General features: G+C 34.5%; 1 protein-coding gene across 1 annotated transcript in view; it reads right to left on the reverse strand.

Annotated features, from left to right (window-relative positions):
• Nucleotides 1–897: 897 nt before the first annotated feature.
• The window catches only part of SMC2 (structural maintenance of chromosomes 2), a 44676-nt gene continuing 21144 nt past the window's right edge, over nucleotides 898–24429 (reverse strand). Inside the window, exons 15-25 of the mRNA XM_012439148.2 lie at nucleotides 23110–23314; nucleotides 21325–21460; nucleotides 18276–18400; nucleotides 16696–16889; nucleotides 15032–15175; nucleotides 14353–14547; nucleotides 12330–12530; nucleotides 10019–10135; nucleotides 7650–7810; nucleotides 4088–4235; nucleotides 898–3145 (exon numbers count right to left, since the gene is read on the reverse strand). Coding sequence (XP_012294571.1) covers nucleotides 2969–3145; nucleotides 4088–4235; nucleotides 7650–7810; nucleotides 10019–10135; nucleotides 12330–12530; nucleotides 14353–14547; nucleotides 15032–15175; nucleotides 16696–16889; nucleotides 18276–18400; nucleotides 21325–21460; nucleotides 23110–23314 — 1803 coding nt within the window. The 3' untranslated portion in view covers nucleotides 898–2968. The remainder of the gene's footprint in view (nucleotides 3146–4087; nucleotides 4236–7649; nucleotides 7811–10018; nucleotides 10136–12329; nucleotides 12531–14352; nucleotides 14548–15031; nucleotides 15176–16695; nucleotides 16890–18275; nucleotides 18401–21324; nucleotides 21461–23109; nucleotides 23315–24429) is intronic.

The following is a 24429-nucleotide window of genomic DNA, read 5'->3' on the forward strand; positions in this document are numbered from 1 at the left end:
CCACATCCATAGGTTGACTTTATCCTCCTCCTGAAAGTGCTTATCTGAGAAAACTCAAGGTTGCTAATAATTTAGTTTCTTCCAACCAGCACTTGAAGGTAGAGTTCCAGTCTCTGGGAGGCTGAGTCTAGCTTGTCATTAGAGCCAATTAACAAATCCAAATGGGTTTCACATCAGCCAACTCCCTTTCCTGTTTATATCCCTTACTCTACTAAGCCCCCACTTATCCTCCTCTCTATTCCCTCATTCTCCCTTTAAGACACCCAGTCACCTCAATACAAATCAAAGTTTAGTTTAGTTCATACTGGACTCTTCTTATGGCAAGAGTATGTTACTGATGTAAATCTATCCTTACTATTTTAACTAGTATCTGGCTTTGTCTTTGATATGTTCTGTATCTTCATAGTCCAGCAGCCAATTACTTTGGCTAACTTCATCTACCTAGATTGACTTCATCTACTCAATCTGGGGACCTCTTTCTTCATGTCCTCTTGTTATCCCTTCTGATATTATTTCTCCTTCACTCTCTGGAAGCTATGGTTATCCCAGATCTCATCCTTTAGTTCTACAGACCAGAAAGATCCCAGGCTTTCCACTGCAGCCTTAGCTTTCCTACAGCTGCATGGTGACTACAGCTGGTACTTAGGTCAAAGGTCAAAAACATGAACCTTAGCTTGTGCCTGTCTCTTCCTCTAAATTTTATTTCGTATCCAAAATCTTTCTAGTTTTTCTTCAGTTTCCTGAGTTCACAGGTAGTTGTTTCTACAGTCTATATTTACAATTTGTGGGAATGTTGGCCTTTAGATTATGCCACCATAGTGGAAGAGAAAATTACATGACTTTGCTTTGCATTTGCCGTGAGCTTACTTGAAATGCCTAGACTGTCACCACAACGAATCTTCTCTTCATGTGGTTGAGGTTCTTAAGATAACATTAATGTTGTACATATTGCTCATACAAGTATTTTTCTTAAATTTATTTTGTACAAGAAATACAAATGTTAAAGCTGTCAGTGACGTGGTATATCTTAGGTTCTGGAGACAGACAAGATCTGTACATGGGCCCTGGCACTCACTCACTGTATTATCACCCTGAGCAAGTTTCCTAACTTTTCTGCTCAACTCAATTCCTCAATTACACAGTGCTAACAACAGTATTATCTACCTGACTAGGTTACTTTGAGGATTAAATATGAAAATATATACAAATGATAACAGCAACTAATGCACAGAAAAAGCTTGGTAAATACTAGTTAATTCATGTTACTGCAGATGTGTGAAACAAATGTCCCCAATCCCCTAATGTTGTCCCTCTAATGAAAAAAAACATTATTCACAAACATTTAATACATGTTTGAGGATTTTCAAAGATCAAGGTTATACAAGACAAAAATTAGAATGCATACACGCAGAAAACTTGTAGCAGAGAAAAGGAAATTAGTACATCAGTCAAAATAGTCAATCTCCTAAATTATTTTTAAAACATTGGCTAAAACAGCAATGGAGTACCACTTAATAACTATTAAATCAAAAATATTAAAATTAACAGCAAAGTAATGACTAATTTGTATACTGTGGTATACTTTAATGTTGACAGTGTGAATTGATACAATTGTTTGGCACAGTTTGCAATACATTTGAAAGGAAACAAAAAAACTGTTTATTATATGTGACACTGGACTTTTGTCAACATTTACAGCATTATTTCCCATCCCCGCTACAGTGGACAGAACTAATTCCAGATTCAGTTCTTTCCAATGTGTCCTGTGATATCAATTACTGCATGTTTTCTGATATACATATGGAGAGTGAAAGATGAGAAATGTCAAGCCCAGGGCCAGGAAGTACAACCATGTATCAGGGAAAGCATGATAATAACACTAAGGAAATAAGACTCAAAAATCAAGAAAAGATGTGAGGCCAAAATCACACACAGAAGATCAGATTACATCACATCAGACTGGCTTTTATGATTCAATTTGGAGTCAATGTTCTAGTGATATACCTAGAGATACTAAGAACTATAGATAGTATTCTCATGATGTTTGCTGGTGTCATCTTTTAAGTACTAAAGGAATTTCATCCCTTTGAACTGGAAAGCAGAAGACACAAATAATTATCCAACTTTTGAATTATTCTGGTGAAAGAGATAGATTGATTTATTTATATTTATCAGGCTCAGGAAACAAATTTCGTTTAGTCTACTGGCTCCTACATTCTCATTTACCAATAGGTTGTTAATGATTGGATTATGAAAAGGCTGACAAAAATCTTAGAAAATATTAATAGACTTCAGATAAACATACAGGAGACAGCACCATGCCACACACCTCCTCCTCAGCTTTGATTTAAAAATACTTACAATGCTTAAAAAAACAATATTAAAGTTGTAGACCAATTATTAAGCATATAGGAACATGATACTCATATACCATTAAAATAAATCTTTCAAGACCTGTTTTCCATCTCAGTCTAAATCAGGGGTCTGGAGTTGTGTCCTTAAAGAACTAACCTCAAAGAGCTACGTGCATGCATAATTAACTTTCTATGTGTTCCCCTTAATTCTTCCTTACCTGAACGACTTCATTACAATAGAAAACACATTAATATTGTCTTAGGAATTAAATGAATTAAACACTGATAATCAGCTACATTTATCATGTAATTTAATTTGCTTCTTTGTATATTAGCTTTTACATACAGAATCAGGTATCTCAGGATCCCTAATATATAAAAGACCTGCATAAGAAAAAAACATTTGATGATACGCATAAAATCACAGCTACAATAACTAGACCATAATTAGACAAGAGATGAGGGAATATACGCTCATTTATAAATGATTATATAAAGAGAAAACATGGGTTAAGTAACATAATATTATTTTTATATAAACAAATTAGTTATCCCAAGTCCTTAAAAGTTTAAGTTTAAAAAAACAGGTCAAGGTGAAGAAATACATTTGTAGTTTAAATGTCCACATGTGCTCCTTTGGGTGCTTTTGCCTTGGATTTTGCTTCCTTTGAAATCTTTCCATTTTGACATTGAGTAAATCTGGCTACCGTAGAAACACCATCCACAAATTTGGTTTTGAAAAGAACGTTTGCATTGTTGAACATACCTTCTTTTAGTGACACCACAATGAACTTAAGGAAAAAAGAAAAAAAGCATAAAAAACTTTTTGTGATATATTTGACGTTTACTCCTTTATACTGGGGACAAGAATTGTTTGGAGATCATTTTGATTTTCTTATTTCTTTAAATAGTTATATTAGGCACCTAAATGAATGCTAGCTTTCCATATTGTTTTAGAAATCTCTTAATTTTACTTTGAATCCTTTGTTACCCAATTTTACTACTTCCTGGTGGTTGACTGCTTGTTGCTATCTTTTGTGGCTGGCATTCAGTTTTGCAGCTAACTACAGCTGCTCCAGTGAAATATTTTTTCTTGTGTATTTTAATAATGTCAAAGGTTTCAAGTTCCTATAGCACACCACTAGCCCAAATGGAACTTTTGAATACTTAGGCACCCCCTGCCACCCAGTTCAATGTTATTTGCCAAAACACTGCTATAAAAAATACTCAATCCACGGTAACTATGAGTGAAGTCCCAAGAGTTGTACACTGCATAATTTATGCAAAAATATTTGGCAGCCTCAGCTCCTAAAGCAATAGTGCAATAAAAACAAACTATTCTTAGCTTCAAGAGGCTTTCTTCTACTTTTTGGTCATGAGAAATTAAATTCTCCCATCAAGTGTCATGTGATTTTCTGATACCTGAGTTAAATATTCCTGAGACAGTTTTGATTGTACAACTTTATGGCAGCTAACTAGAAAATCAATAATATTAACTCTAAATCAATTCTGTATTATGACTAAATTGGAATCTCCCTCATGCTACAACATTTTTAATGCCTAGCTCTTTCTTTAAAAGGGATAGTGAACCTTTTTTCCTTCTATGCCTCTTTAAATAAGAGTGTATTTAAACAGATATACAATGCTTTAGTATTTATCAACCCTAAATATCTTACTAACATTGACTACTACTAAAGAATGGTTTTTAGGAGACATTCTTTTCTGGTTCTTACCTGAGAATGTGTGAAATGAGTACGCAGCATCTGTCCAATATTTTGGGTATGAGAAAGATCCAAGGCTGCATCTACCTCATCAAGGATATAAATTGGAGCAGGTTTGAAGAGGAGCATGGACAGTATTAATGACAAGGCCACCAAAGACCTAAGAAAAGGTCAGTGGAAGAAAAGCCATAAAAATTTGATTTTATCATTTATCGAAAACACTGAAGCAAATACGTGATCCTATTATTGTGAATACAGCAGATTTATCTGAAAGGTATTCATTTAAAAAAAGAATCTTGAGTTTCAAACTTTAACACTTTTGTTGTATTAAAATATTTGATTTTAGCTTTCCATTTTTCCTCTTTTCAGAAGCATGCTATTTTCATAAGACAGTTTTAATACTGTCATATTACATTTGATACCTATTCTTAAGATCATCTTAGTTTTAAAAGTGCTTTTTCTTTTCCTTCCCCATTTCGCTTATTAGAGCATAGGTAGCAGATGACTAAGGTCTATGTAATTATTTAAGACAACAGCTATTGTCTTGGTAACAGTAACTGGGTTAGATATCATTTTTCAAACTTTCATAATGTACACTTATGTAAGCATGAATATACAGACAAACACAGACACACACTCTCTATATACTTTTGGCACCACTGCAAATAAGTTGTACAGATGATGGCCCATTACTCTAAGTACATCATTGTCAAAAGAAGTTCAAACGAACTTACATAAAATTTATAGTTACACAGCATATTTTCAGTTCTCTTCTAGCTCACTGCAGTTCATTCTAATCTGGTATGAAGAATCATACTTCTATTTTTTTCTTAAAAATATATAATTCATAAAAAGTCTTAATACAAAATATTTATAAATACTTCATATTAGACTAAAAATTAGAGTAACATTTGTAATATTCTGTAACTAACTTCAAGTATCTCCTGGCATATATAGTATGAGAATAGGCAAAAAACTTGCTGCATTGTTTTCTTTTTGAGACAGAATCTTGCTCTGTCACCCAGGCTGGAGTGCAGTGGCATGATCTCGGCTCACTGCAACCTCCACTTCCTAGGTTCAAGTGATTATCTCACCTCAGCCTCCTGAATAGCTGGGATTACAAGTGCCTGCCACCACACCTGGCTAATTTTTGTAGTTATAGTAGAGACGGGGTTTTACCATGTTGGCCAGGCTGATCTTGAACTCCTGACCTCAAGTGATCCATCTACCTCAGCCTCTCAAAGTGCTGGGATTACAGGGGTGAGCCACTGTGCCCAGCCCAAGGCTTGCTGCATTGTAATAAAGGTATTTATTTAAAAATATGTAAGTAGGGAAAAAAATGTGTGCACAAATGGAGAAAAAAAGAATCCTAGCCAAAAAAAAAAAAAAAAGAATAAAACAGTATAATCAAAACCAATCACATTGAGACTGTTAATCACCTCTATAAAAGGGAGCTAAGGTCATTTAGCCAACCTAAAATTATGTTTCATTGTCTTTCTCTGTGATGAGTGTCTTAAGTATTGAATTTTAAACTTAAAATCTGCTACACTGGAGGGTTTAACTGCCATGCTGTATAGCAGTATAGCTAAAAATAACTTTATAGCATCTTAATTATGGAAGTAATTTATAGGTCCCAATAAGAAGAGAAGCATACATTTTTCATTTTCTTCAAAACATTTTCTAGGGATTGGCAAATACAGCTAAAGATATTAGGATCTAAACTATGAAATTCAATTTCGATTAACAGGCAGCAGGAGCTGTCTTTCCGATTCCTAAATTATTTACAAACCTTATCTATCGTAAAAATATAAGTAAAATATATATCTACTAATAAAAATGATAAAAGGGGTAATAAGAAAAATTAACAGGTGTCAATATTTTCTATGTACATAAAAAAGGGTTACATGATGGTATTACAGGACATGAACAATTCAAGGTTTATGGATTATATATCCTGCAGGAGCAAAAACATTACTAAATTAGATACATTTCAATTATGTGAATATTCATAACCTTCTTTCAGGAGGTTTTAATTATTTGGCTATCTGTAGGTAAGGAGTGAGGACATATGACCTTTTGGGTTTCTATCACTATGCTGATTTTCTGAATCATTGTGTAAGGCTTGGTGAAAAGTTCCCAGAACTCCAAATCCATACTATTTTCCAACACTCTTCCTTTATACAAATCCAAGGTTCCATCTGGTATCACTTTCCTTTTGCCCAAGAACTTCCTTTAACCTGTAGTAGTATGGTTCTGCTAAATTAAATCCTTTCAGCTTTTGTTTTTGTCTGAAAAGTATTCATATTGTCTTCAATCTGAAGAATATTTCTGTTAGATATGCAATTTTAAGTTGATAGGTTTTACTTTCAACACTTTACAGATGTTCCAGACTTCTGGCTTGCATAGTGTTTAACGAGAAGTCTCAAGTCATTTTTATTTTTGTTCACTGGTGTATAATAGGTCTCTTTTTCTCTAGCTACTTTTAGGATATTCCTCCTAATCACTGGTTTTCAACACTTTTGTATGTTTCTGTTTATCCTTGAGCTTAATAGAACTCAAGTGTGTGGGTTTACAGAATTCATCAAATCTGGAGCTATAATTTCTTCAAGTATTTTTCCATCCTCCCTACTCCTCTCCTTTGGAACTCCAATTACTTGTACATTAGACAGCTTCCCATAGGACACTGAAGCTGTTTTATTTTTTCCTGTTTTTTATTTCTCAATGTAGCTTGAATGGATTGTTTTATTGCTGTGTCTTGAAATTTACTCATCTTTCTTTTACAGCTGTTAATCTCATGCAATGAACCTTTCTTTTTTTAATCTCTAGAAGGTCCACTTAATTTGTTTTAGTAGCTTCTATTTCCCTCAGTATGCTCATGTTTTATTGTAATTCTTGAAAATGATTAACGTTAACTCTAACTTCCTTGTTTCCTACTTTGATCATCTGTCATTTCATAGTCTGTTTCTACTCACTGATTTTTTAATTTAATTTTTCATTACATGTTGGACATTGTGGTATGTTGTTTAGTATCTCAATTTGTTTTTTTTAAACCTTCGTGAAAGAACATTGGCCTTTATTCTGATAAATAAGTAACATGTAGATCAGTTTCTTAGGGTGTGTCTAGATTAGTCTTCAGTTCAGAGACAGTAGAGACCTAATACCAAGGTGTAGCACTCTGGGGCACTGAAAAATTCTAATCTGTCTTTTTAACTTAGACCACTGACCTCTGTTTGGGTTCCCATTCTGCATCTGAAGTCCAAAAACATAGGTGAACATAGGGCTCAGCATTTCTGTTTCATCTTGTCCTGGACTATTCATTTTCTAATATTTGAAAATAGATTTTTTTTAAAAACATATTTTGTCTAATTTTCTATGTACTTCTTATTTCTCCTTTGTTACCTGCTATTTTAATCAAATGTTACCAAAATGTTTAGTCTTATATATTAGGCTCCTTAAATTCCACATGCAAAGGTAGTTAAGCAAATTAAAACAGAAATACAATTGTGAGGTAATGAGATGAATTATAATAAAGTAAGAGAAATTAAAGTTCTAATATTGCAAAGTGATTCCTCACCTCTGACCACCACTAAGTTCAGTTAGGTTTTCTTTCCAGGTATTTCCTAAGGCAACCTTGAACTCTAGGCCATCCAAAACAGTTTGACCCTCTGGTGGTGCAAGCATAGCATTAGCACCAGGCAAAAGAGTAGAAAATATAGAGCCAAAGTCCTTGTTCACCTAGATTAAAAAAATTAAAACATCAGCATGCTTTCCAAGAAGAATCAATTGTTGATATATATACATGAAACAAAGCAGGTCTATTTTGTTGTCTGCTACTCTAACCGAGGGGCTGACAAACTATGGCCCATGTGACAAATCTGGATATGCTCACAAGCAAAAAATATTTAGTATCTGGCCCTCTGCAAAAATGAATTCCTGAAACCTGCTGTAATTTCCAGGGAAACTAGAATGTACACCTCTAACTCTACTCCAAAGTTTTGATACTTTGGTAGAACATACTGCAGGAATCATCAAGATACACACAACTGTATCCCATGAGAATAAAAGACAAAATAGAGAAGCAAACAAAAACAAAAGTCTTTTTGGAATAAAGTCTTCTCTTATAAAACTTTTCTTTTTCCTCTTGACTGATAGAAGAATAAGATGGGTCTATGGTTACTAAAGGCCTAAGCAGATTAGGGTGAGACTTAGGGTGAGACCCAGGAGAAAAAGGGGCATGAAATCAAAGGACCACATCTGTTCAAGGTGTAAAGGTTTCTTTTCTATATGCCTCATCTCCTAGATGAAGAGGTTAAGCTGGTGAGGGCCAGAAATAGGATTAGATCCCAAGAGAAAAGATAGCTGTTTGGCCTGCCCCTGTCTTGCCGCAGAAGGAGACAGAGATTTAGGACCAAAAACCTAGCTTCTAATAGGGTTAACTTATGTTCACATGTACTTGATTGATGATTTGGGAATTTGGCCATCTGTCTTCAAAGACATGACTAATATTCTTAGTTCAGCAGTCAAACTTGAAAGTGTAACACATACACAAGGACTTGACAGCCAAATTCTCTAGAGAAATCTCCAAATTCAAATGCAGGTATGCAAAATTCAAATGTAAATACACTTTTTAATGAATACTTATGGTAACAAGAAAATCTCAGACTCAAGCAGTACTACTAAATATAGATTTACTAAGGAACACACATTTTAAGAGCAATCCCACACCTGCTGAATAATATCGTACAAAGTGGAAGCAGGTTCTAAGCCAAGTTGGGAAGCAGCAGCTCAGGACCAAGAGACAGGAATGCTCCTAAACCTGAACATAACCGTGGACTCAGTGTGAAACTTCCTCTAAAAGAGAATGGACAGAGAATAATAGAGACCTATGCTATAAAGAAAATAAGTAATATTCATAGATTGGTATAAAGACGAAATAAAATAGAATTCTGCAAGTCCAACGAGGCTATGAAGGAAACAAAGAAGAAACAACAAAAAAAGCCTAGAATACTCTGGCTTTGTCACTTTGTCAATCAAGTCTGCCTGAAGCCAGAAGGAAGACTATAACGTTGATGATAACCGTACCTACTTCACTAGGTTACTGTGAAGATTAGATGAGAAAATTAATTTGAGAATAGTGACTAGAATATAATAAGCACTGAATAAATGTTACTTGCTTTGGAAGAACTGTGGATACTGGGGAAGAGCAGGTTATGCTTAGACAATAGATTCTGATTTGTACTAAGTCCAGGAACCCTGGCGGGGAAAAAAAAAAAACCTCTCAGATCTAGTGTTAAATCGACATGCTGCACAACAATAACAGGGTCAGCCTTTTGCTTCCATTTTTAAAGGAGACAAATACTACAGGGAATGGAGCACTGAAAATAAGGCTTAGAGAAGAAAAAAAACAAGGTGACTAAAAGAGATAATTGTGCTGCATTAAAGTTCCTACAGAATTACAAAGAGAAAAAGAGGCGATGCGCCCAATTAAAACCCAGAAGGCACAAGAGTCTTTTACTATGGTAAAAATGGATAAACTTCTGCATGAGAGGCTAAGGAATTATCCTATAGGAGACAGATATATGAAGTCAGGGAAAAGGAAGTAAAGAAGCCTGAGATCTGCCCAAGTTGTCATAATACAAAAATGGAATTGGGATTTTATTGAGATTTTGTTGAGTAAGCACCTTGTAAAAGAGAATACTAAACTTGCCTTGTTTATTTTCCAATTTTTAGAGGTACAAAAACGTCAGCATCGGGTAGCAGTCAAGTCGAAAAAAGAAAAAATGCATTTAAAAAGTCTGAGGTTTTAATTAAGGTGTGAACATGTGCCTCACTCAAACAAAGATCAGCCATTTCAAATTTCTCACTGAGTATAAATGCCCTGATAATATAATTTCATCCTTGCCACCTCAAATAAAACAAAACAATATTCTGGGGTTCACATACCTTTTGCCATGCAATATTTAGGGCTTGGTTTTTCTTCTGGTCAAGGTCTTCTATAGTTGTAAGAATTTTGGATTTATCATTTTCCACAATTCTCTTCTTCTTCATCAAGTCATTATACTGTGAGAAAGAAAACATAATTAACTGAAAATATAAAATCTCTATTCTGGAATTCAGTCAGAAATAAACAGGATTCATTATTTTTATATTATGATATATACATTCCTATTACCAAAAAGATATAATGCACTAAGAGTTATACATACTCTTGTAATATAAATATATACTATATATATGCTATATGATGTGTGTGTATATATACACACTCTTAAAAAATTAGGAGTAAAATCATCCATATATATATATATACACACACACACACACACACATATAACAAAATTAAATTGCTAGAACTAAGAATTTATAAGACAAGTTCTTAAAATATTTTGACTCCACTAATACTTCCTTATCTCCTTAGCAGCCAAGGTGGCAAAAAAAAAAAAAAAAAAAGTGTTATGTATGAAGTTAAGTAGCCCTGAAAGCTTTCGTCTTAACATCAGTCTTGGCAGTGACATGAACAAAATTTTGATCCTTCACCATGATGGTCCTACATAAATAGGACCTTATTATTTTTTTTATTTTAGGTTCTGGAATACATGTGCAGAATGTGCAGACTTGTTACATAGGAATACATGTGCCATGATGGTTTGCTGCACCCATCAACCAATCATCTAGGTTTTAAGCCCTGAATGCATAAGGATAAAAGGTATTGGACTTTATTTATCCCTCGACTGTATGGCATTAAACTCCTCCCCAGGTTCTGGCCATCTGGTCCTTGATAGGTCCTTTGAACATAATAAACTCACTATTGTCTTATGTCCCCTGCACTGTTCTCCCTTCCTGAATGCTCTTTCTCTATATCTGACTTAACGGTTCCCTGAAATTTCAGCTCAAATATCACCACTTTAGAGTAGTCTTCCTTTGAGCAAGGCTGTAGAGGGATAATCATACCACCAACAGCAGTGGGACTTCCTAACACATTTCTCGTCAAAGCCCTACATTTCAAGGAAGGCTTCATATTCACCTTCAACATCTCTAGCCTGCCCTGCTGTCTTCCTTGCTGTCCCTCTCCTTTATGGCCACAATCCCCAAGCCTCCTCTCAACATTTTTACCTTATTTTTGCGTGAAAATCAATGTAATTGCTTATGTAGATGGATACAAAACACAAGAAAAAATAAAAGCCCATCTGCTGATCAACAATACAGGCTTCCCCTCTGCTAAAGAGATGGGAGTTGATAAATTCTTTTGAAAAAATTACTAGACTTAGGTCTCATTAATAGAAGTAAACAAGTAAAAGCGAACAAGTTTCATCTTGCTATGCAGGTCAAATTCAGACCAAAGTTTTCCTTCCACAAATATGCCACATATTGCAAAGCTTTAATGTAGAAGTGAAAACCAGCAGGAGCATTTTATAGAGAGATCACAACACCTGCATGATTCATCTGTTTGGTATCTAACATAATCTAGACTCTTTATGCATATTCATGCCAGTAACAGTTAAAAAAATGTTACGATAAAATTCTTAAAAGTAATTGTGCTTTTATCAGTGTTGCAGATGAATTTTACTCTATGATTTGCAAATTCAAAGAGAATTTTTCAAAATTAAGGAAGGTAAGGAACATTAATATAAAATTACTAAGAGAGCTATTTCTTATGGCTATCTTAAGAGTAAGGAATGCTTCCTCTGCTGGGTCTTTCTAGTGATAGGTCCTCCCAAGTTCATCACTAGATGACAGTTAAATTCTCTTCCCAGACTCATACTTTTGTCAGGTTAGGGGAGATGAATAACATTATCAAGTAAATGAGAGCATTAAAACTGAGAAAAGGCTGCAGGATTTACAGATTAGTGAAACAGTATTTATGTATATAATGGATTTAGTCGTTAGTTATATAATAGTTTCAGTAGACAGTAGAGTCAAGAGAAAGCAGTTTTGGAATGACTGGTGACTAGGCAAACAGCAGCGGACCCTATTCAAGGCTTTTCAATGCAAGTGAAAGAAATGATAGAAAGATGAGGAATTAACAAGATTCAAAAATGTATGACAAAGAACAAAAGCCAGCGGAAAAGTCATTCCAGGTGTAACAGAATGTAAAAACAACTAATGACACAAAAGAGTAACAAGAAAAAAATGACAAAAAGAGAAAAGCAGAAAGAAAAGTATCAAGGACATCTGCAAAAGGTTAACTCTAATAATTGCTATCAATGCTAGTCATGTGCTAATGTGGCCAGATATTCATAGGAAATCGACTCACCCGCTCTTCAGCTTCTGTCAGTACATTCATAGCTCTCATATTGACATTTCTTCCTAGTTTCTCCTTCATTTCTTGCAACTTCTGAAGTCTTTGACCAGCTTCTTTAGGGTTGTTAGTTTTGAAATCATAGGCACTATTGGATTGGCCAAAGAGGTGTCTCTCTGTATTAATCCAGTCATAATCTTTCAACATTTTGGATACCTAGCCACATATAAAAATAGATGGAGATCAGATCTATGAAAGTTTACAAGGCAATATATATAAACCAGTTTCTTTAATACTTTTGAATCAAATACTGGAGAGAGAGAATCCTCAATGACTCATTTTAAAAAATGAGTTTCATTACTGACAAGAATAAAGATGAATATTTTTACCTGGAGCACAGATTACAGAAACAAGAGATTGTATAGCAAAAGATCTTCCTATTACTTTGCATTAGAAGAGCCAACTCACAGAGAAATTTTTACAAAGTATACGCAAAGCATCTCCATTAGAGTGAAACATAAGTCAGACAGAACTCCTTTAGAACTTACCAGATTCCATCTATTGCTTCAAAAACACTTGTGAGAAGTTAAAATTCTTTTAATACTTAAGTCATAGATTTGGTAAAATTAAGGAAACTAACGCTGACTGAGACCTAATAATTTTTGTCTCAGAACGATATTCTAAGAAATTGCCCTAAACATGGACTCTGTCCCTGCTCCCACCCTTCCGAAAAAGGCACAGTATAATACTTTTTCATGTAATACAACTGATTATACAGTTCAAATTATAGTGCTTTAAAGAATATTCTACTAGAATTATGATTCATTCTCACTGGCAGAATCCAATCTTTGTTAATTTGTTAACCTGCATTAATTCCATGGATATGGTCTCACCTGTAGGCCCCAAAATAAAATTATCATTTCTAATGTATTTTCCCCTTTTGACCTGTAAGCTCTCTGAAAGCATTCTGTGTAGTTGCTCATCCTTATACTGTCAGTGCCTGGCACAGTATCTGATACTAGTAGGTATGCAATAAATCTTTGATTAATTATGTTTTTCAAAGAATCATTGACTTCTTAGCAGCCCCACTTGCAAGTCCCTCCTTTTACTCTTTCAACTGTAAATAAAATCTCCTAGCAATCACCAGTACTAGCATTTTCAATTACCAAAAAACTATTAGCAGTAATATTGGCATTGGTAATATTTCAGTCAGTCCACTATCACTAAGCTAATGGGTAATCAATAGTAATAAAGTAGGAGATTATAATGTAGCCATAAAAAATGTTTTTTAAACCAAGTTCCACGGTTCTTTCAGAAAAGGGAGAGATTGTTTTGTATGGCTCTTGATCTTTCTGAAGTTAAAGTTCGTGTATTTTTTAGGATGCTAAAAAAATCCTGGACATAAGAAAACATGCTGGATGAATTATTAATACCATGTGAATGTAGCTTCTCAACGAAGCAATGAATTTCTACAAAAGCATGTGTTCTCTTTAAAGCACTAAAGTAAACGCGCTGTGATACATCAAAGAAAGCAAGCATGGGATAACCTCGAAAACATAACTGCTTGGCTAAACATCAGATTTTTTTTATAAAGTTGCAAATACTGACAGCAGTGACACTCAAAGACATCTGGAAGCCAATTCAGTCCTTTTTTAGGTTATCTGTATATACAACTCTGTGAGTTCTTTAAATTCAATTTGAAACAAGGTATAGAATCGTTACTAGCTCATTGGTAATTAGTTCTATCAACATTTGGTGGTGAAAAGTTATTTCCATGGGAGACCACCAAACATTTGGTAAATACACCTTGTAGATGGGAACAAATAATTAAAATGAAATCTAAAAATAAAACATTTGTGCCATTTGTTGAAATTTAGTGTTGTTGAAAAGCAGTTAAGAGCTGCAAGCTCAAATTTATGTCAGGCTGTAATTCTGCCATTTATATTTATAGAGTCCTCCATTAAACAGTTTTCTAAAATTTTTCAAGAGCTCAGAAATAAAAATTTGATTAAGTATAAAAAAATGAACACAAACGTACCTTTGCAGCACCATCCTCAGCCTCCCGTTTATGTTTGCTGATGTTGTGGTCTAATTCCTTAATTTTAAGCTGAGAATCATTGTTTTGCTCCTTGTGCTTTGCCACTTCCTCATATTTAGCTTTAATTACAGTGTCTTGGGCTGTTATCACCTCTTTTTGCTTGGTCACCTCTTCTTGAGCTTTATTTACTAACTCCTGAAACAAAAAGTTAAAATATGTGGTGAGGTAACATGTAAATATTTTTAATTTACTAAAACATTATCTAGCAGATCCCTAGGCAAGATGGCAATGTGATTACAGGTAGAGAGATGATCAGCTAATCCTCTATTCCTCTATGTATCACCATTAAAAGGACTAATGAATTAACAAAGAAGAAAACTTAGATTACCCCTGGAAAAAGGGGTTGGGGTACACAGTGTTTATGCTGGAAATTAGAGCATTTCTGCCAGATGTAATGTAGATAGAATTAACTGGGTGAGGAATAAGAGGGACTGCTAGAAGCTGACTGACCTATGCGACTCCAAAAGTGGCAATTCTGGATGAGTAAAAGCCAAATGTGCCTCATTCTCTCATCATGATGAGCGAAAAGATTGAGAACACTAAAGTCAAACATCTTAAGCTAACGTTTCATAAAAAGATTAGCATTTTCAAATTCTCCAATTTGATAAATAAATCCTACCTTATTTTTAGCGACCTCAGCTGCCATTACTTCAATCTGACTTTCATAGAATTTGATAGCTTCATTTACAGCTTCAAGCTGTTGCTTGTAGGAGGTATGTTCTCTCTTGAGCTCTTCCAGTTCCAGAGTGATAGCTTCAACTTCCTATAAAAAACAGTTATTTGGGTATTCACACGGGTTATTAACTACTAAAAAGCAAATATGTACAGGAAAGTTAAATTAGTAATAATCTTAAGTAAGACCCACAGCTTTGTTACTACTCTGCTACCAAAAGTACAGGTTAAGCTGCTTCCCCAGGAAGAGGAAGTTTATTTTCCTATATTGAAAAGACAAAAAGTATGTTTAATTTTTATAGGTTCAAAGAACTCTGCATAAATTATTTCCTTTATCCTTTATTCCTATAGGGAAAACAATGTAAAATTCTATGTAACAGATGAATTAGTGGAAGTAAAGCTTCTTTAAAAACAAAATTGTTCAATGTGTAAAAAGTTTTTCAATATTCTTCTTTCCCACTATAGCCTTCAGTTCATTACAACAGCAGTCCCCAACCTTTTTGGCACCAGGGACCAGATTTGTGGAAGATGATTCTTCCATATGGCAGGAGCAGGGAGAGAGTATGGTTTTGTGATAAAACCTCCCCATCTCCGATCATCAGGCATTAGATTCTCATAAGGAATGAGCAACCTAGATCCCTTGCATGCACAGTTCTCAAAAGGGTCTACACTCCTATGAGAATCTAATGTCGCTGATCTGACAGGAGGTGGAGCTCAGGTGGTAATCCTCATTCACCACACATCTCACCTGTTACTGGTCTGTGGCCTGGTGGCTGGGGACCCCTGCATTAGAAAATACTTTGTGCAGCTATTTAATGACAGGAATCTTAGAGTGGGCTAAAAAACATGAGGAAAATATATTTAGGTGAAATTGCATAAAACAGTGATTACGAGTAGCGTTTGGAGACAAAAACCTACGTTCAAATTCCAGCTTTGGCATTATCTAAAAGATATAATAAAGTATCATCAGTATACAATTGAACAACACTTTGTAAATATAACATGCTTTGTCTTACATCATGCTCTCACAGTGCACATTCACTTAGGTGCTTACCAAATAAAAATGTCAACTTGCTGAATCTCTGATATGACATCTATAACATCAAATAATCCACTCCTAAAGAAAGGCCATCCACTCTTGAAGGAAGCATTTACTAACTGTCAACTTTGCCCTTTCCTTAAAATTAGCATTCCCTACTCACAACTATGAAACACTCAACTGCAGGGTTTTCAGAGAAAAATACGGATTAAATGTCCCTTATTCAAAATGCATAGGACCGGAAGTGTTTCAGACTTCAGAGTTTTTATTTTGGAATATTTGCATTATACTGACTAGTTGAGTATTCCAAATCCAATCTGCTCCAATGAGCATTTCCTTTGAGCCTCAGGGTCAACATTCAAAAAGTTTCTAACTGCTGTATTTAGGATTTGAGATGCTCATCCTGTATATTCCTTTGACTTGTAAGAAGCATAATTTGTTTCCAAAGAACACGGCTTCCTTTTAGATTTTGAAATTAATTCTGAGGAATAAGGTCAACCAATGATGCTCTACCACCGTCAGCTCTATGTTGACTTTAAAAGGTTGGTTCAATTTCAAAAAGAAGTTATTACCTGCTGTTTTTCTTTCATTTTCTTGCTAGATGCATCTGCCTTTGTTTTGGCACAATCCAGTTTCTTCTGAGCATCCTTCAGTTCTTGCTCTCTCTCAGCTTCTGCATTTTTCATTTTATTCTCCAGTACTTCATATTTTTCTTCTGCTTTTTTTTGGATTTCTTTAGTGTTTTTCAAAGTCTCCTCACTTTCCTCTGCATCAAAAAGTAGGCAAATGTGGCTAAATTAACATTTATAGGTGAAGGTTTACAAATTCAACTTTTAATAGCAGAAAAGGTTTGGAAAATTACAGGCTAGAATTTAAGAAAATTAATGATCCCAATGATATTCTAGAAATGGTATAATGAAACACAGATCCTACCTAAAAGCCATACTTGCATATTCTAAAGATGTGTAACAGAATAATTTTGCTTTGAAATTAAACTTCACCTACAACTTTCCTTTTACAAAGGTATTGGAGCAACTTATTTAAAAAAGAAAAAAAATTACAGATCCTATTTTTAACGCATGTGTATGTTTCCTAAACCAGAACAGTCTAGCTATGGTGTTTTTCCTATAGTTACCAAGAAGAGTATAATTTCATAAACAAGCTTACTTTGTGTTTTACTTTGTGTTCTTTGCCTATTTTATTCAGGGAACTTCTCATTACAGTTGACAAATAATGTAACAGTATGTCTAGGATACAGCAAAGGAAGAATATCCACAAATTTGTGAAAGAAAAAAATAAAAGCAATACTGAAAGAACACGTTGCTGTAACAACTGATGTATATTGTGAGTGTTAGGACCCAGGTGCAAATATAACCTTGGAAGTCGTTACTGAGCAATTTCTTACACTACTTTTCGTTGCAGAAAATATTATTAAAATATTAATGGAGAAGCAGGTGTGTGGATATTGCCTTAATGAATGACAAAAATTAAAACTACTATATACAATTAAATACTAAGGAAAACATAAAAGCTGTCTTAAAATGAACAATGAACATTAAAAATTCTTGTGTAACAAAAATACTATGAACACAAACACAACTAAAAGACCAGTACATAAGTCAAAAAAGATATTAGTAGGATATTAACCTACAAGAACTAGGACTCCTAAGAATGAGAATGGGAAAAAAAATCTTGAACAACCCATGAGCAAAAGAAATAAATAGAAAGTTCACAGAAGTAGAAACCCAAAGGTCCAATGAACATACAAAAAAGATCTCAAATTTCATCAGCCATTAGAGAAATGTAAATTAAATGCTAATGCATGCTATCTTTTCACAACCAGCAGATTTGGAAAATTTTAAAAGTCTGTAGAGAAAAGAACTTGGAGAAATGAAAACTTTCATATGCCACTAATGGAAATGAGTATTGGTTAAAAAAAAATGAATACTGGTAAAAATGAACAGACCTTTGACAATATATAATAAAGATGAAAATGACTATACCTGAAGACCTAGAAATCCCATAATTGGATCTCCCCTAAAGAAACTTTATCATATGTGTCTTAAACATAACACAGTTATAGATGATACCTAAAGTAAGGTAAAAGATAGGAATAAAACCAGAGATTAAGCATCGGCTGTTTTCATCTTACCAATGGTTTTTTTAAGGGCATCTAATTCTTCTTGTTGCTTGTGATACGAGCTTTGCTGGAGCTTGGTTTGTAATAAATCTGCCTCTTCAGTTTTCATCTCCCACTGTTGTTTTAGTTGACGATACCTTACAAAAACAGAAACATGTAAGATATGACTGTAATGTTTCTGGTAATTGAGAAATACATTCAAACTTCAGACTCTTACCTAAAATAAACTCACATACATTATAAACAATATAAGATGCTACTGGTTACAGGAATAATTTTGATGACTTTCAAGTTTCTGAGGCACCAATTCAAATTTAGATATGGTCACTGAAGGTAAACAACTCTAACTGACCAAAATCCATAATAACTATTCATAGAAAACACTAAAAATTTTTAATAGCTAGGTTTCCTTAAAAATAATCCCTCTTGTTAACTAAAAAAACAAAACAAAACACATCAACTACTCGCCATGAAAAATGGATGAATTACAACAGATAAAATTTCAAAAAATTTAGTTATCTATTTATTAACCTCATTTTCTAACGTTAAAAATGACAATAATATTCCCTACTTTTAATGTAAGAAAAATAGTTTGGAACTTAGTTGTTTAAAACACACTCTCTTGAAAACTTTGTAATTCTATCCCAGTTCTGGCTGCTTAGTCACTTCTTTGAAAGGTATTTAGCAAATTCAGTTGCAGTGAAATTTCAAGTTAATATAAATTCACAAAGTACCTTGTCACTGGAAATTCATGTCTGGGGGAAAAAAGGACAAAACTTATAAAATATAAATACTACCTTGAATTTTCTTGCCTGAAGCTGTACTTGACAGTACTTAATAATTTTAACTTCAAGTTGATTTAAAAATGTGGAGTGTAGAAATATTTTTTTAAAAAGGTATTACTTTCCTGACATGATGTGAAACAATGGCTTTAGCTGATCCTTCCACCATTCTCATATTTTTCAAAATCTATTTTCCTTCCTTGACCTCAGAGTCACAATTAGCAAAGAAGCCAATTCTGCGGAATAAATGATCCAATACTACTGAACAAAATTAACAGTTCTAAGCCGAAATGTTGACTACAAACTCATCACCTTGCTAGAACTTAGTCATATAACAGAAAAATTCTGTTGTACTCTTCTCACAGTAAAATGCATTTACTCTATGGTTAATTTATATTCATGAAGGTAAAATGTGGGCCTTTACATGCATGTGATATCTAAGTAAACAGGGTGGATCACTTGAGGCCAGGAGTTTGAGACCAGCCTCGCCAACATGGCGAAACTGTCTCTACTAAAAATACAAAAATTAGCTGGGTATGGTGGCACATGCCTGCAATCCCAGCTACTTGAGTGGCTGAGGCAGGAGAATCCTTGAACCTAAGGGGCAGAGGTAGCAGTGAGCTGAGATTGGGCTACTGTACTCCAGCCTGGGTGACAGAGCGAGACTCTGTCTCAAAAAAAAAAAAAAAAAGAAAAATTCTGATTCGATTTATATCTTTGAATGGCCATCCTGACTATGAAAATCTCGTCCATAGTGTCCCCAAAAGTCTTAGTGCCATTTTAAGCTTTCATAACTACAGAAATTCAGTGCTAAAAATGTACCCAAAAATAATCATTTCAAAATTTATTTAGATTTAAATTTTATTTAGGATTGCGAATTCTGAATAAAATCTTTTTAATCAGTTCCTATTTGTCATCTTCAAAGAGACTGAAAAATAATTACAATTTTTTTTTTTTTTGAGACCGGGTCTCACTCTGTCCCCAAAGATGGAGTGCAGTGGCACAATTTCAGGTCACTGCAACCTCGAACTGCAGGGCTCCAGCAATCCATCCACCTCAGCCTCCTGAAAAGCTGAGACCACAAGCACATGCCACCACACCTGGTTAACTTTTTAATATTTTTTACAGAGACATGGTTTCTCCATGTTGCCCAGGCTGGTCTTGAACTACTGAAGCTCAAGTGATCCACCCACCTCAGCCTCCCAAAGTGCTGGGATTACAGGTATGCACCACCAGGCCTAGCGAAACTTTCAAACAATGCACTTTGTTAAGTTTGTAGCTTTTATAACTCATGAAGCTTTTAATTCAAGTGTGGACTATACTCCGAGATAACCACAGAGCCAGTCACTCACTCTTTCGTAATGTTTACTCAACAATTATGTCCTCCGTGAGGCTTTTCTTGGCCACCCAATATAAAATTTCAACATGAAATTTTGCCCTAGATAGTTCTATCTCCTTTCCTGATTTACATTTTTCTTAGAACTAGCTAACAGGTTTTACAAATTTATCTTTTTTTATTGTCTGTTTCTCCAACAATAAAAAACTAGATGAAGGCAGAGATATTTATCTGATCCCCAGCCCCTAGAAGAGTATGTGGCACACAGGAGGAACTCAATAAATGTTTACTGAGTGACGCAAAAGGGTTACATTAGCATGATCCCAATAATGAAAAAACAAAAATACGCCTATACCTCTATTATACAAAAATAGAAGTGATGTTGAAAAGTATATACATATATCTTATCCATACCTACACAGAAGAAATACTGAAAGGAAACACTAAAGTTTTAGTGCTGATATTCAACATGAACTTGTTTACCTGCTCACTAGACAACCTAGCAGATCCTTAATACACGTAGAACAGCCACAATGCTATTAAACTTACTGTGGGCACCTGATCAATACTATACTGTATCATATTAATGTCAAATCAAGAAATCAAGTATTCACTGGTATCAGACCCCAGAGTATCTAAGGGTTTCTCCACCAACCCTAGCCAAATGCTAGTATATTTCTCAGCATTTGGAATGGAATGGAATATTTCATTGATTTTTTTTTTAATTTCGCTTAAATAGATCTTGTTAATTTCATAACAAAGACATCTCTCTTAGAAAAAATAGATGAATAACTAGTAAATTATCAACTCAAAATTTAATCAAATATTTTGAAAACCAAAAATATGAGAAAAGTCAGAAGCTGTATTTCTTGAAATAAATTTCCTGTCATCATCTACTATGCAAATCTTTAACAACAACAACAAAATTATATACAGTTCTTACTTCTCAGCAGTGTTTTTAAGACCTGCTAATTCCTCCTCTAGAGCCTGCAGCTCATTCTCTTTGATTCTCAGTTCATCCTGAACATCTTTGAGTTCTTGAAACTTGGTTAAAATAGAAGCTGCCTGGGATCGAGCACCTGATAGAGGCAAATTGAAACATGTCCTGCACATTAAGTTACCAGGTATACACTAAACAATAAAAAGTCTTCTAAGAGAATTATACTCAAAATGATTCAACAGTAAATATTTCAGTGAGCTTATGAAGCCATGGAATTCATTCCATCACCTGAACCTTAGAACACAGAGAACTGATAATAGATCCAAGAAGTTGTAGTAGATATTATTTATTCAAGATAACCACTTGTCTACTGGGCCAATCCTCCACCCTACTGACAATGGAGTTGGCTATGTGATTTGCTCTGGCCAATGAAATGAGGAAATGTGTCTCTTCTGAAAGTAAGCTTTGGGAGGCAGTACATAATTCACCATTTACTTTCCGTTAGCCATGAGAGAAGTATGTTCAAGACAGGGACTACTTTTTCTTCAGACTGAGTCCCAGAATGAGAACAGCACTGAGCAGAAAGGCAACTGATCTACAGTAGATGCAGCATAAACATGGAATAACTTTGTTGTAAGCTAAGATTTGGGGGCTGTTTTTTACCATGTAATAACCTGATCTAAGTTCTGATACAGTGGAGCAAGCAAAATAAACTGACTTCACATTACGCAACTATAATTATCTGGCAGTGACAGGTGAGGTATCATGTTGACAAACGCCGCAGGTTTGATGGAAGAATGCTAAGGTCAATTAGAAATGATGTTTAAACACTCTGTAATTAAAATACGGGGTTACTTATTTCCTATCCTCTCAGTAAAAACTTCAAAAGCATCTGGAATCAACAAAATCTAAAAAGTTTCTTCTCTTGTAGATACTGAAAAACAATTAGTCTCTTTTTATCTTCCATTTGCAGATACTAGTCATTTGACTGTGTACTGGAGAACCTGATACCTGATCTTGGAATTCATTGAATTGGCTCGTTTTCTTGGCCTAAAAAAACATTTAGTCACTTGATACCTCAAGTGGCTTTATACTGTCTACTGGGTTAAAAACACAAACTCTGAAATCAGACTGCTGGGATTCAAATTCTGAGCTCTGCCATCCAGTAGTGAGTTATTGAACCACTCTGTATCTTCGTTTCTGCAACTGTATATTGGGGATGATAATATGCCTACCTCATTGTTGTTACTAAGAATTAAATTAATTCTTCTTTAAAGCCCAAAGAATAGGGCTTTATAGAATAATAGACATGTTCTATATCTACATTGTCTAATTACCCATTAACCATGTGTGGTTATGGGCTCTTGAAATGTGACTAATACAACCAAGGAAATTTATTTAACTTGATTAAATGTAAACAGTGACTAGTGGCTAGTGATTACTGTATTAGCACAACTGTAGAATACTGTTTGGTATACAGTTAAATATTATTCAGTGTTTCTTATTCTATTGTCTTGACAAAGATCTGCAAACTCAGTGTGGCAAATATTAGAAGAAGAATACGATCACTGTCTAAGAATTCCTTTAGGGCATTAAGGTATCACTTAATGGGCAGATTTAATTTTTTGTTTTTCTTTTGAGAGGAGCAATAGCAGCACTGGCAAACACACAAATGAGAAGTTAATGTGTTTCCTGAAGAAGTGGGTAGTTAGGCTAAATATGTACTTTTAAAAAGCCTCTTCCTGTTTACCACATAGAATTGTGAGGACAAAAGGATATAAAACTTACCTCCACTCAATGTCCCATGAGGATCAAACACATCACCTCCAAGAGTTACAGTTCTAGTCATTATCCTTTTATCAAAGGCCACTTTTTTGGCATTATCCATATTGTCACAAACAAATGTTGTTCCAAAGACAAACTCCATTGCTTTCTGAAGTTCTGGTTTATATTCAACCAGGGAAAGAGCCACATGAACGTTGTCAGGGCCAACCTGTGGGACAGCAACAGATATGCCACAGTACATACTACTTCTTTTCCTTTCAAATATTATCTTATAAACCAGTAAGAACTGCTGTAACAGAAACTTAATACTTACCTAGCATTAAAATTATTTCTGAACTTTCTAAAAAGCTATGTAACACTCAAAAGTTTCAGGAAAAATGCAGGTTTACATACTGAAAGATCTATTGCTAAGTAAAATATTTATTAATAGCTAGTACCAGACATTATGAAAGTTTCTGTCAGTAAGGAGCCATTACCATGTGTCTAAATCCAAAATTGACTGGACAGAACTTCCTTAATTAAAGTATAGTACAGGTTGAGTATCCTTTATCCTAAATGCTTAGAACCAGAAGTGTTTCAGTTTTCAGATTTTGGTCTATTTATATTACACTGGTTGAGCATTCTAAATCCAAAATCCAAAATGCTCCAATGAGCATTTTTTGGGTGTCATAGTTTTGAATTTTAGAAAATTTCAGAGTTCAGATTTTTGGACTTGGGGTGCTTAACCTGTAATTCCCAGATCAACACAACCATATGAAAATGTTGTTTCAATAATCAGTAATTTGGTTTCACAACAAATATATTTTCATACAAATGAAACATGCTAAAGCAGTGGTCTGCCAGTTATAGAAATAAAAACACAACTAATAATTGAGAGAGTAAAAGTAATTTAAAAAATCCCTCAACCCTCTATTTCGATCACAATGCTTCTTCTTAGCCTTTGTCTATAGAGGCTACCTCTGCCCATCATTTTAGAAAAACTAAGCATCTCTTTTAGAGCTTAGTATCAGCAGTGGCAATCACAATGAAAGCAGCTCTATGTAACACATGTTCCATATTGTTCTTTGATGTGGCAGCTACCATTAAATAGATCTGGCTCAGGGATCTGAGGCAAAGTATTTTTGCTGTTACTTGAAATCCCAATTTTCCTCTAACGCTGGGACTTGACGTATGGCTGAATTAACTTCCTGAGCCTTCTTGACTTACTTAATGGTGATTTTTCAAGTAAAGGAAATGCCAACCAAAAACACCACCTTTCAATTACAGCGCTCATCCTCCCTCTCCCGATAGTATATATATCAACACAACTGTATTTTGAAATCA

The sequence above is a fragment of the Aotus nancymaae genome, unplaced genomic scaffold, assembly GCF_030222135.1.
Source record: "Aotus nancymaae isolate 86718 unplaced genomic scaffold, 86718_ANA_hifiasm-v0.15.2.pri h1tg000003l, whole genome shotgun sequence".
NCBI lineage: Eukaryota > Metazoa > Chordata > Mammalia > Primates > Aotidae > Aotus > Aotus nancymaae.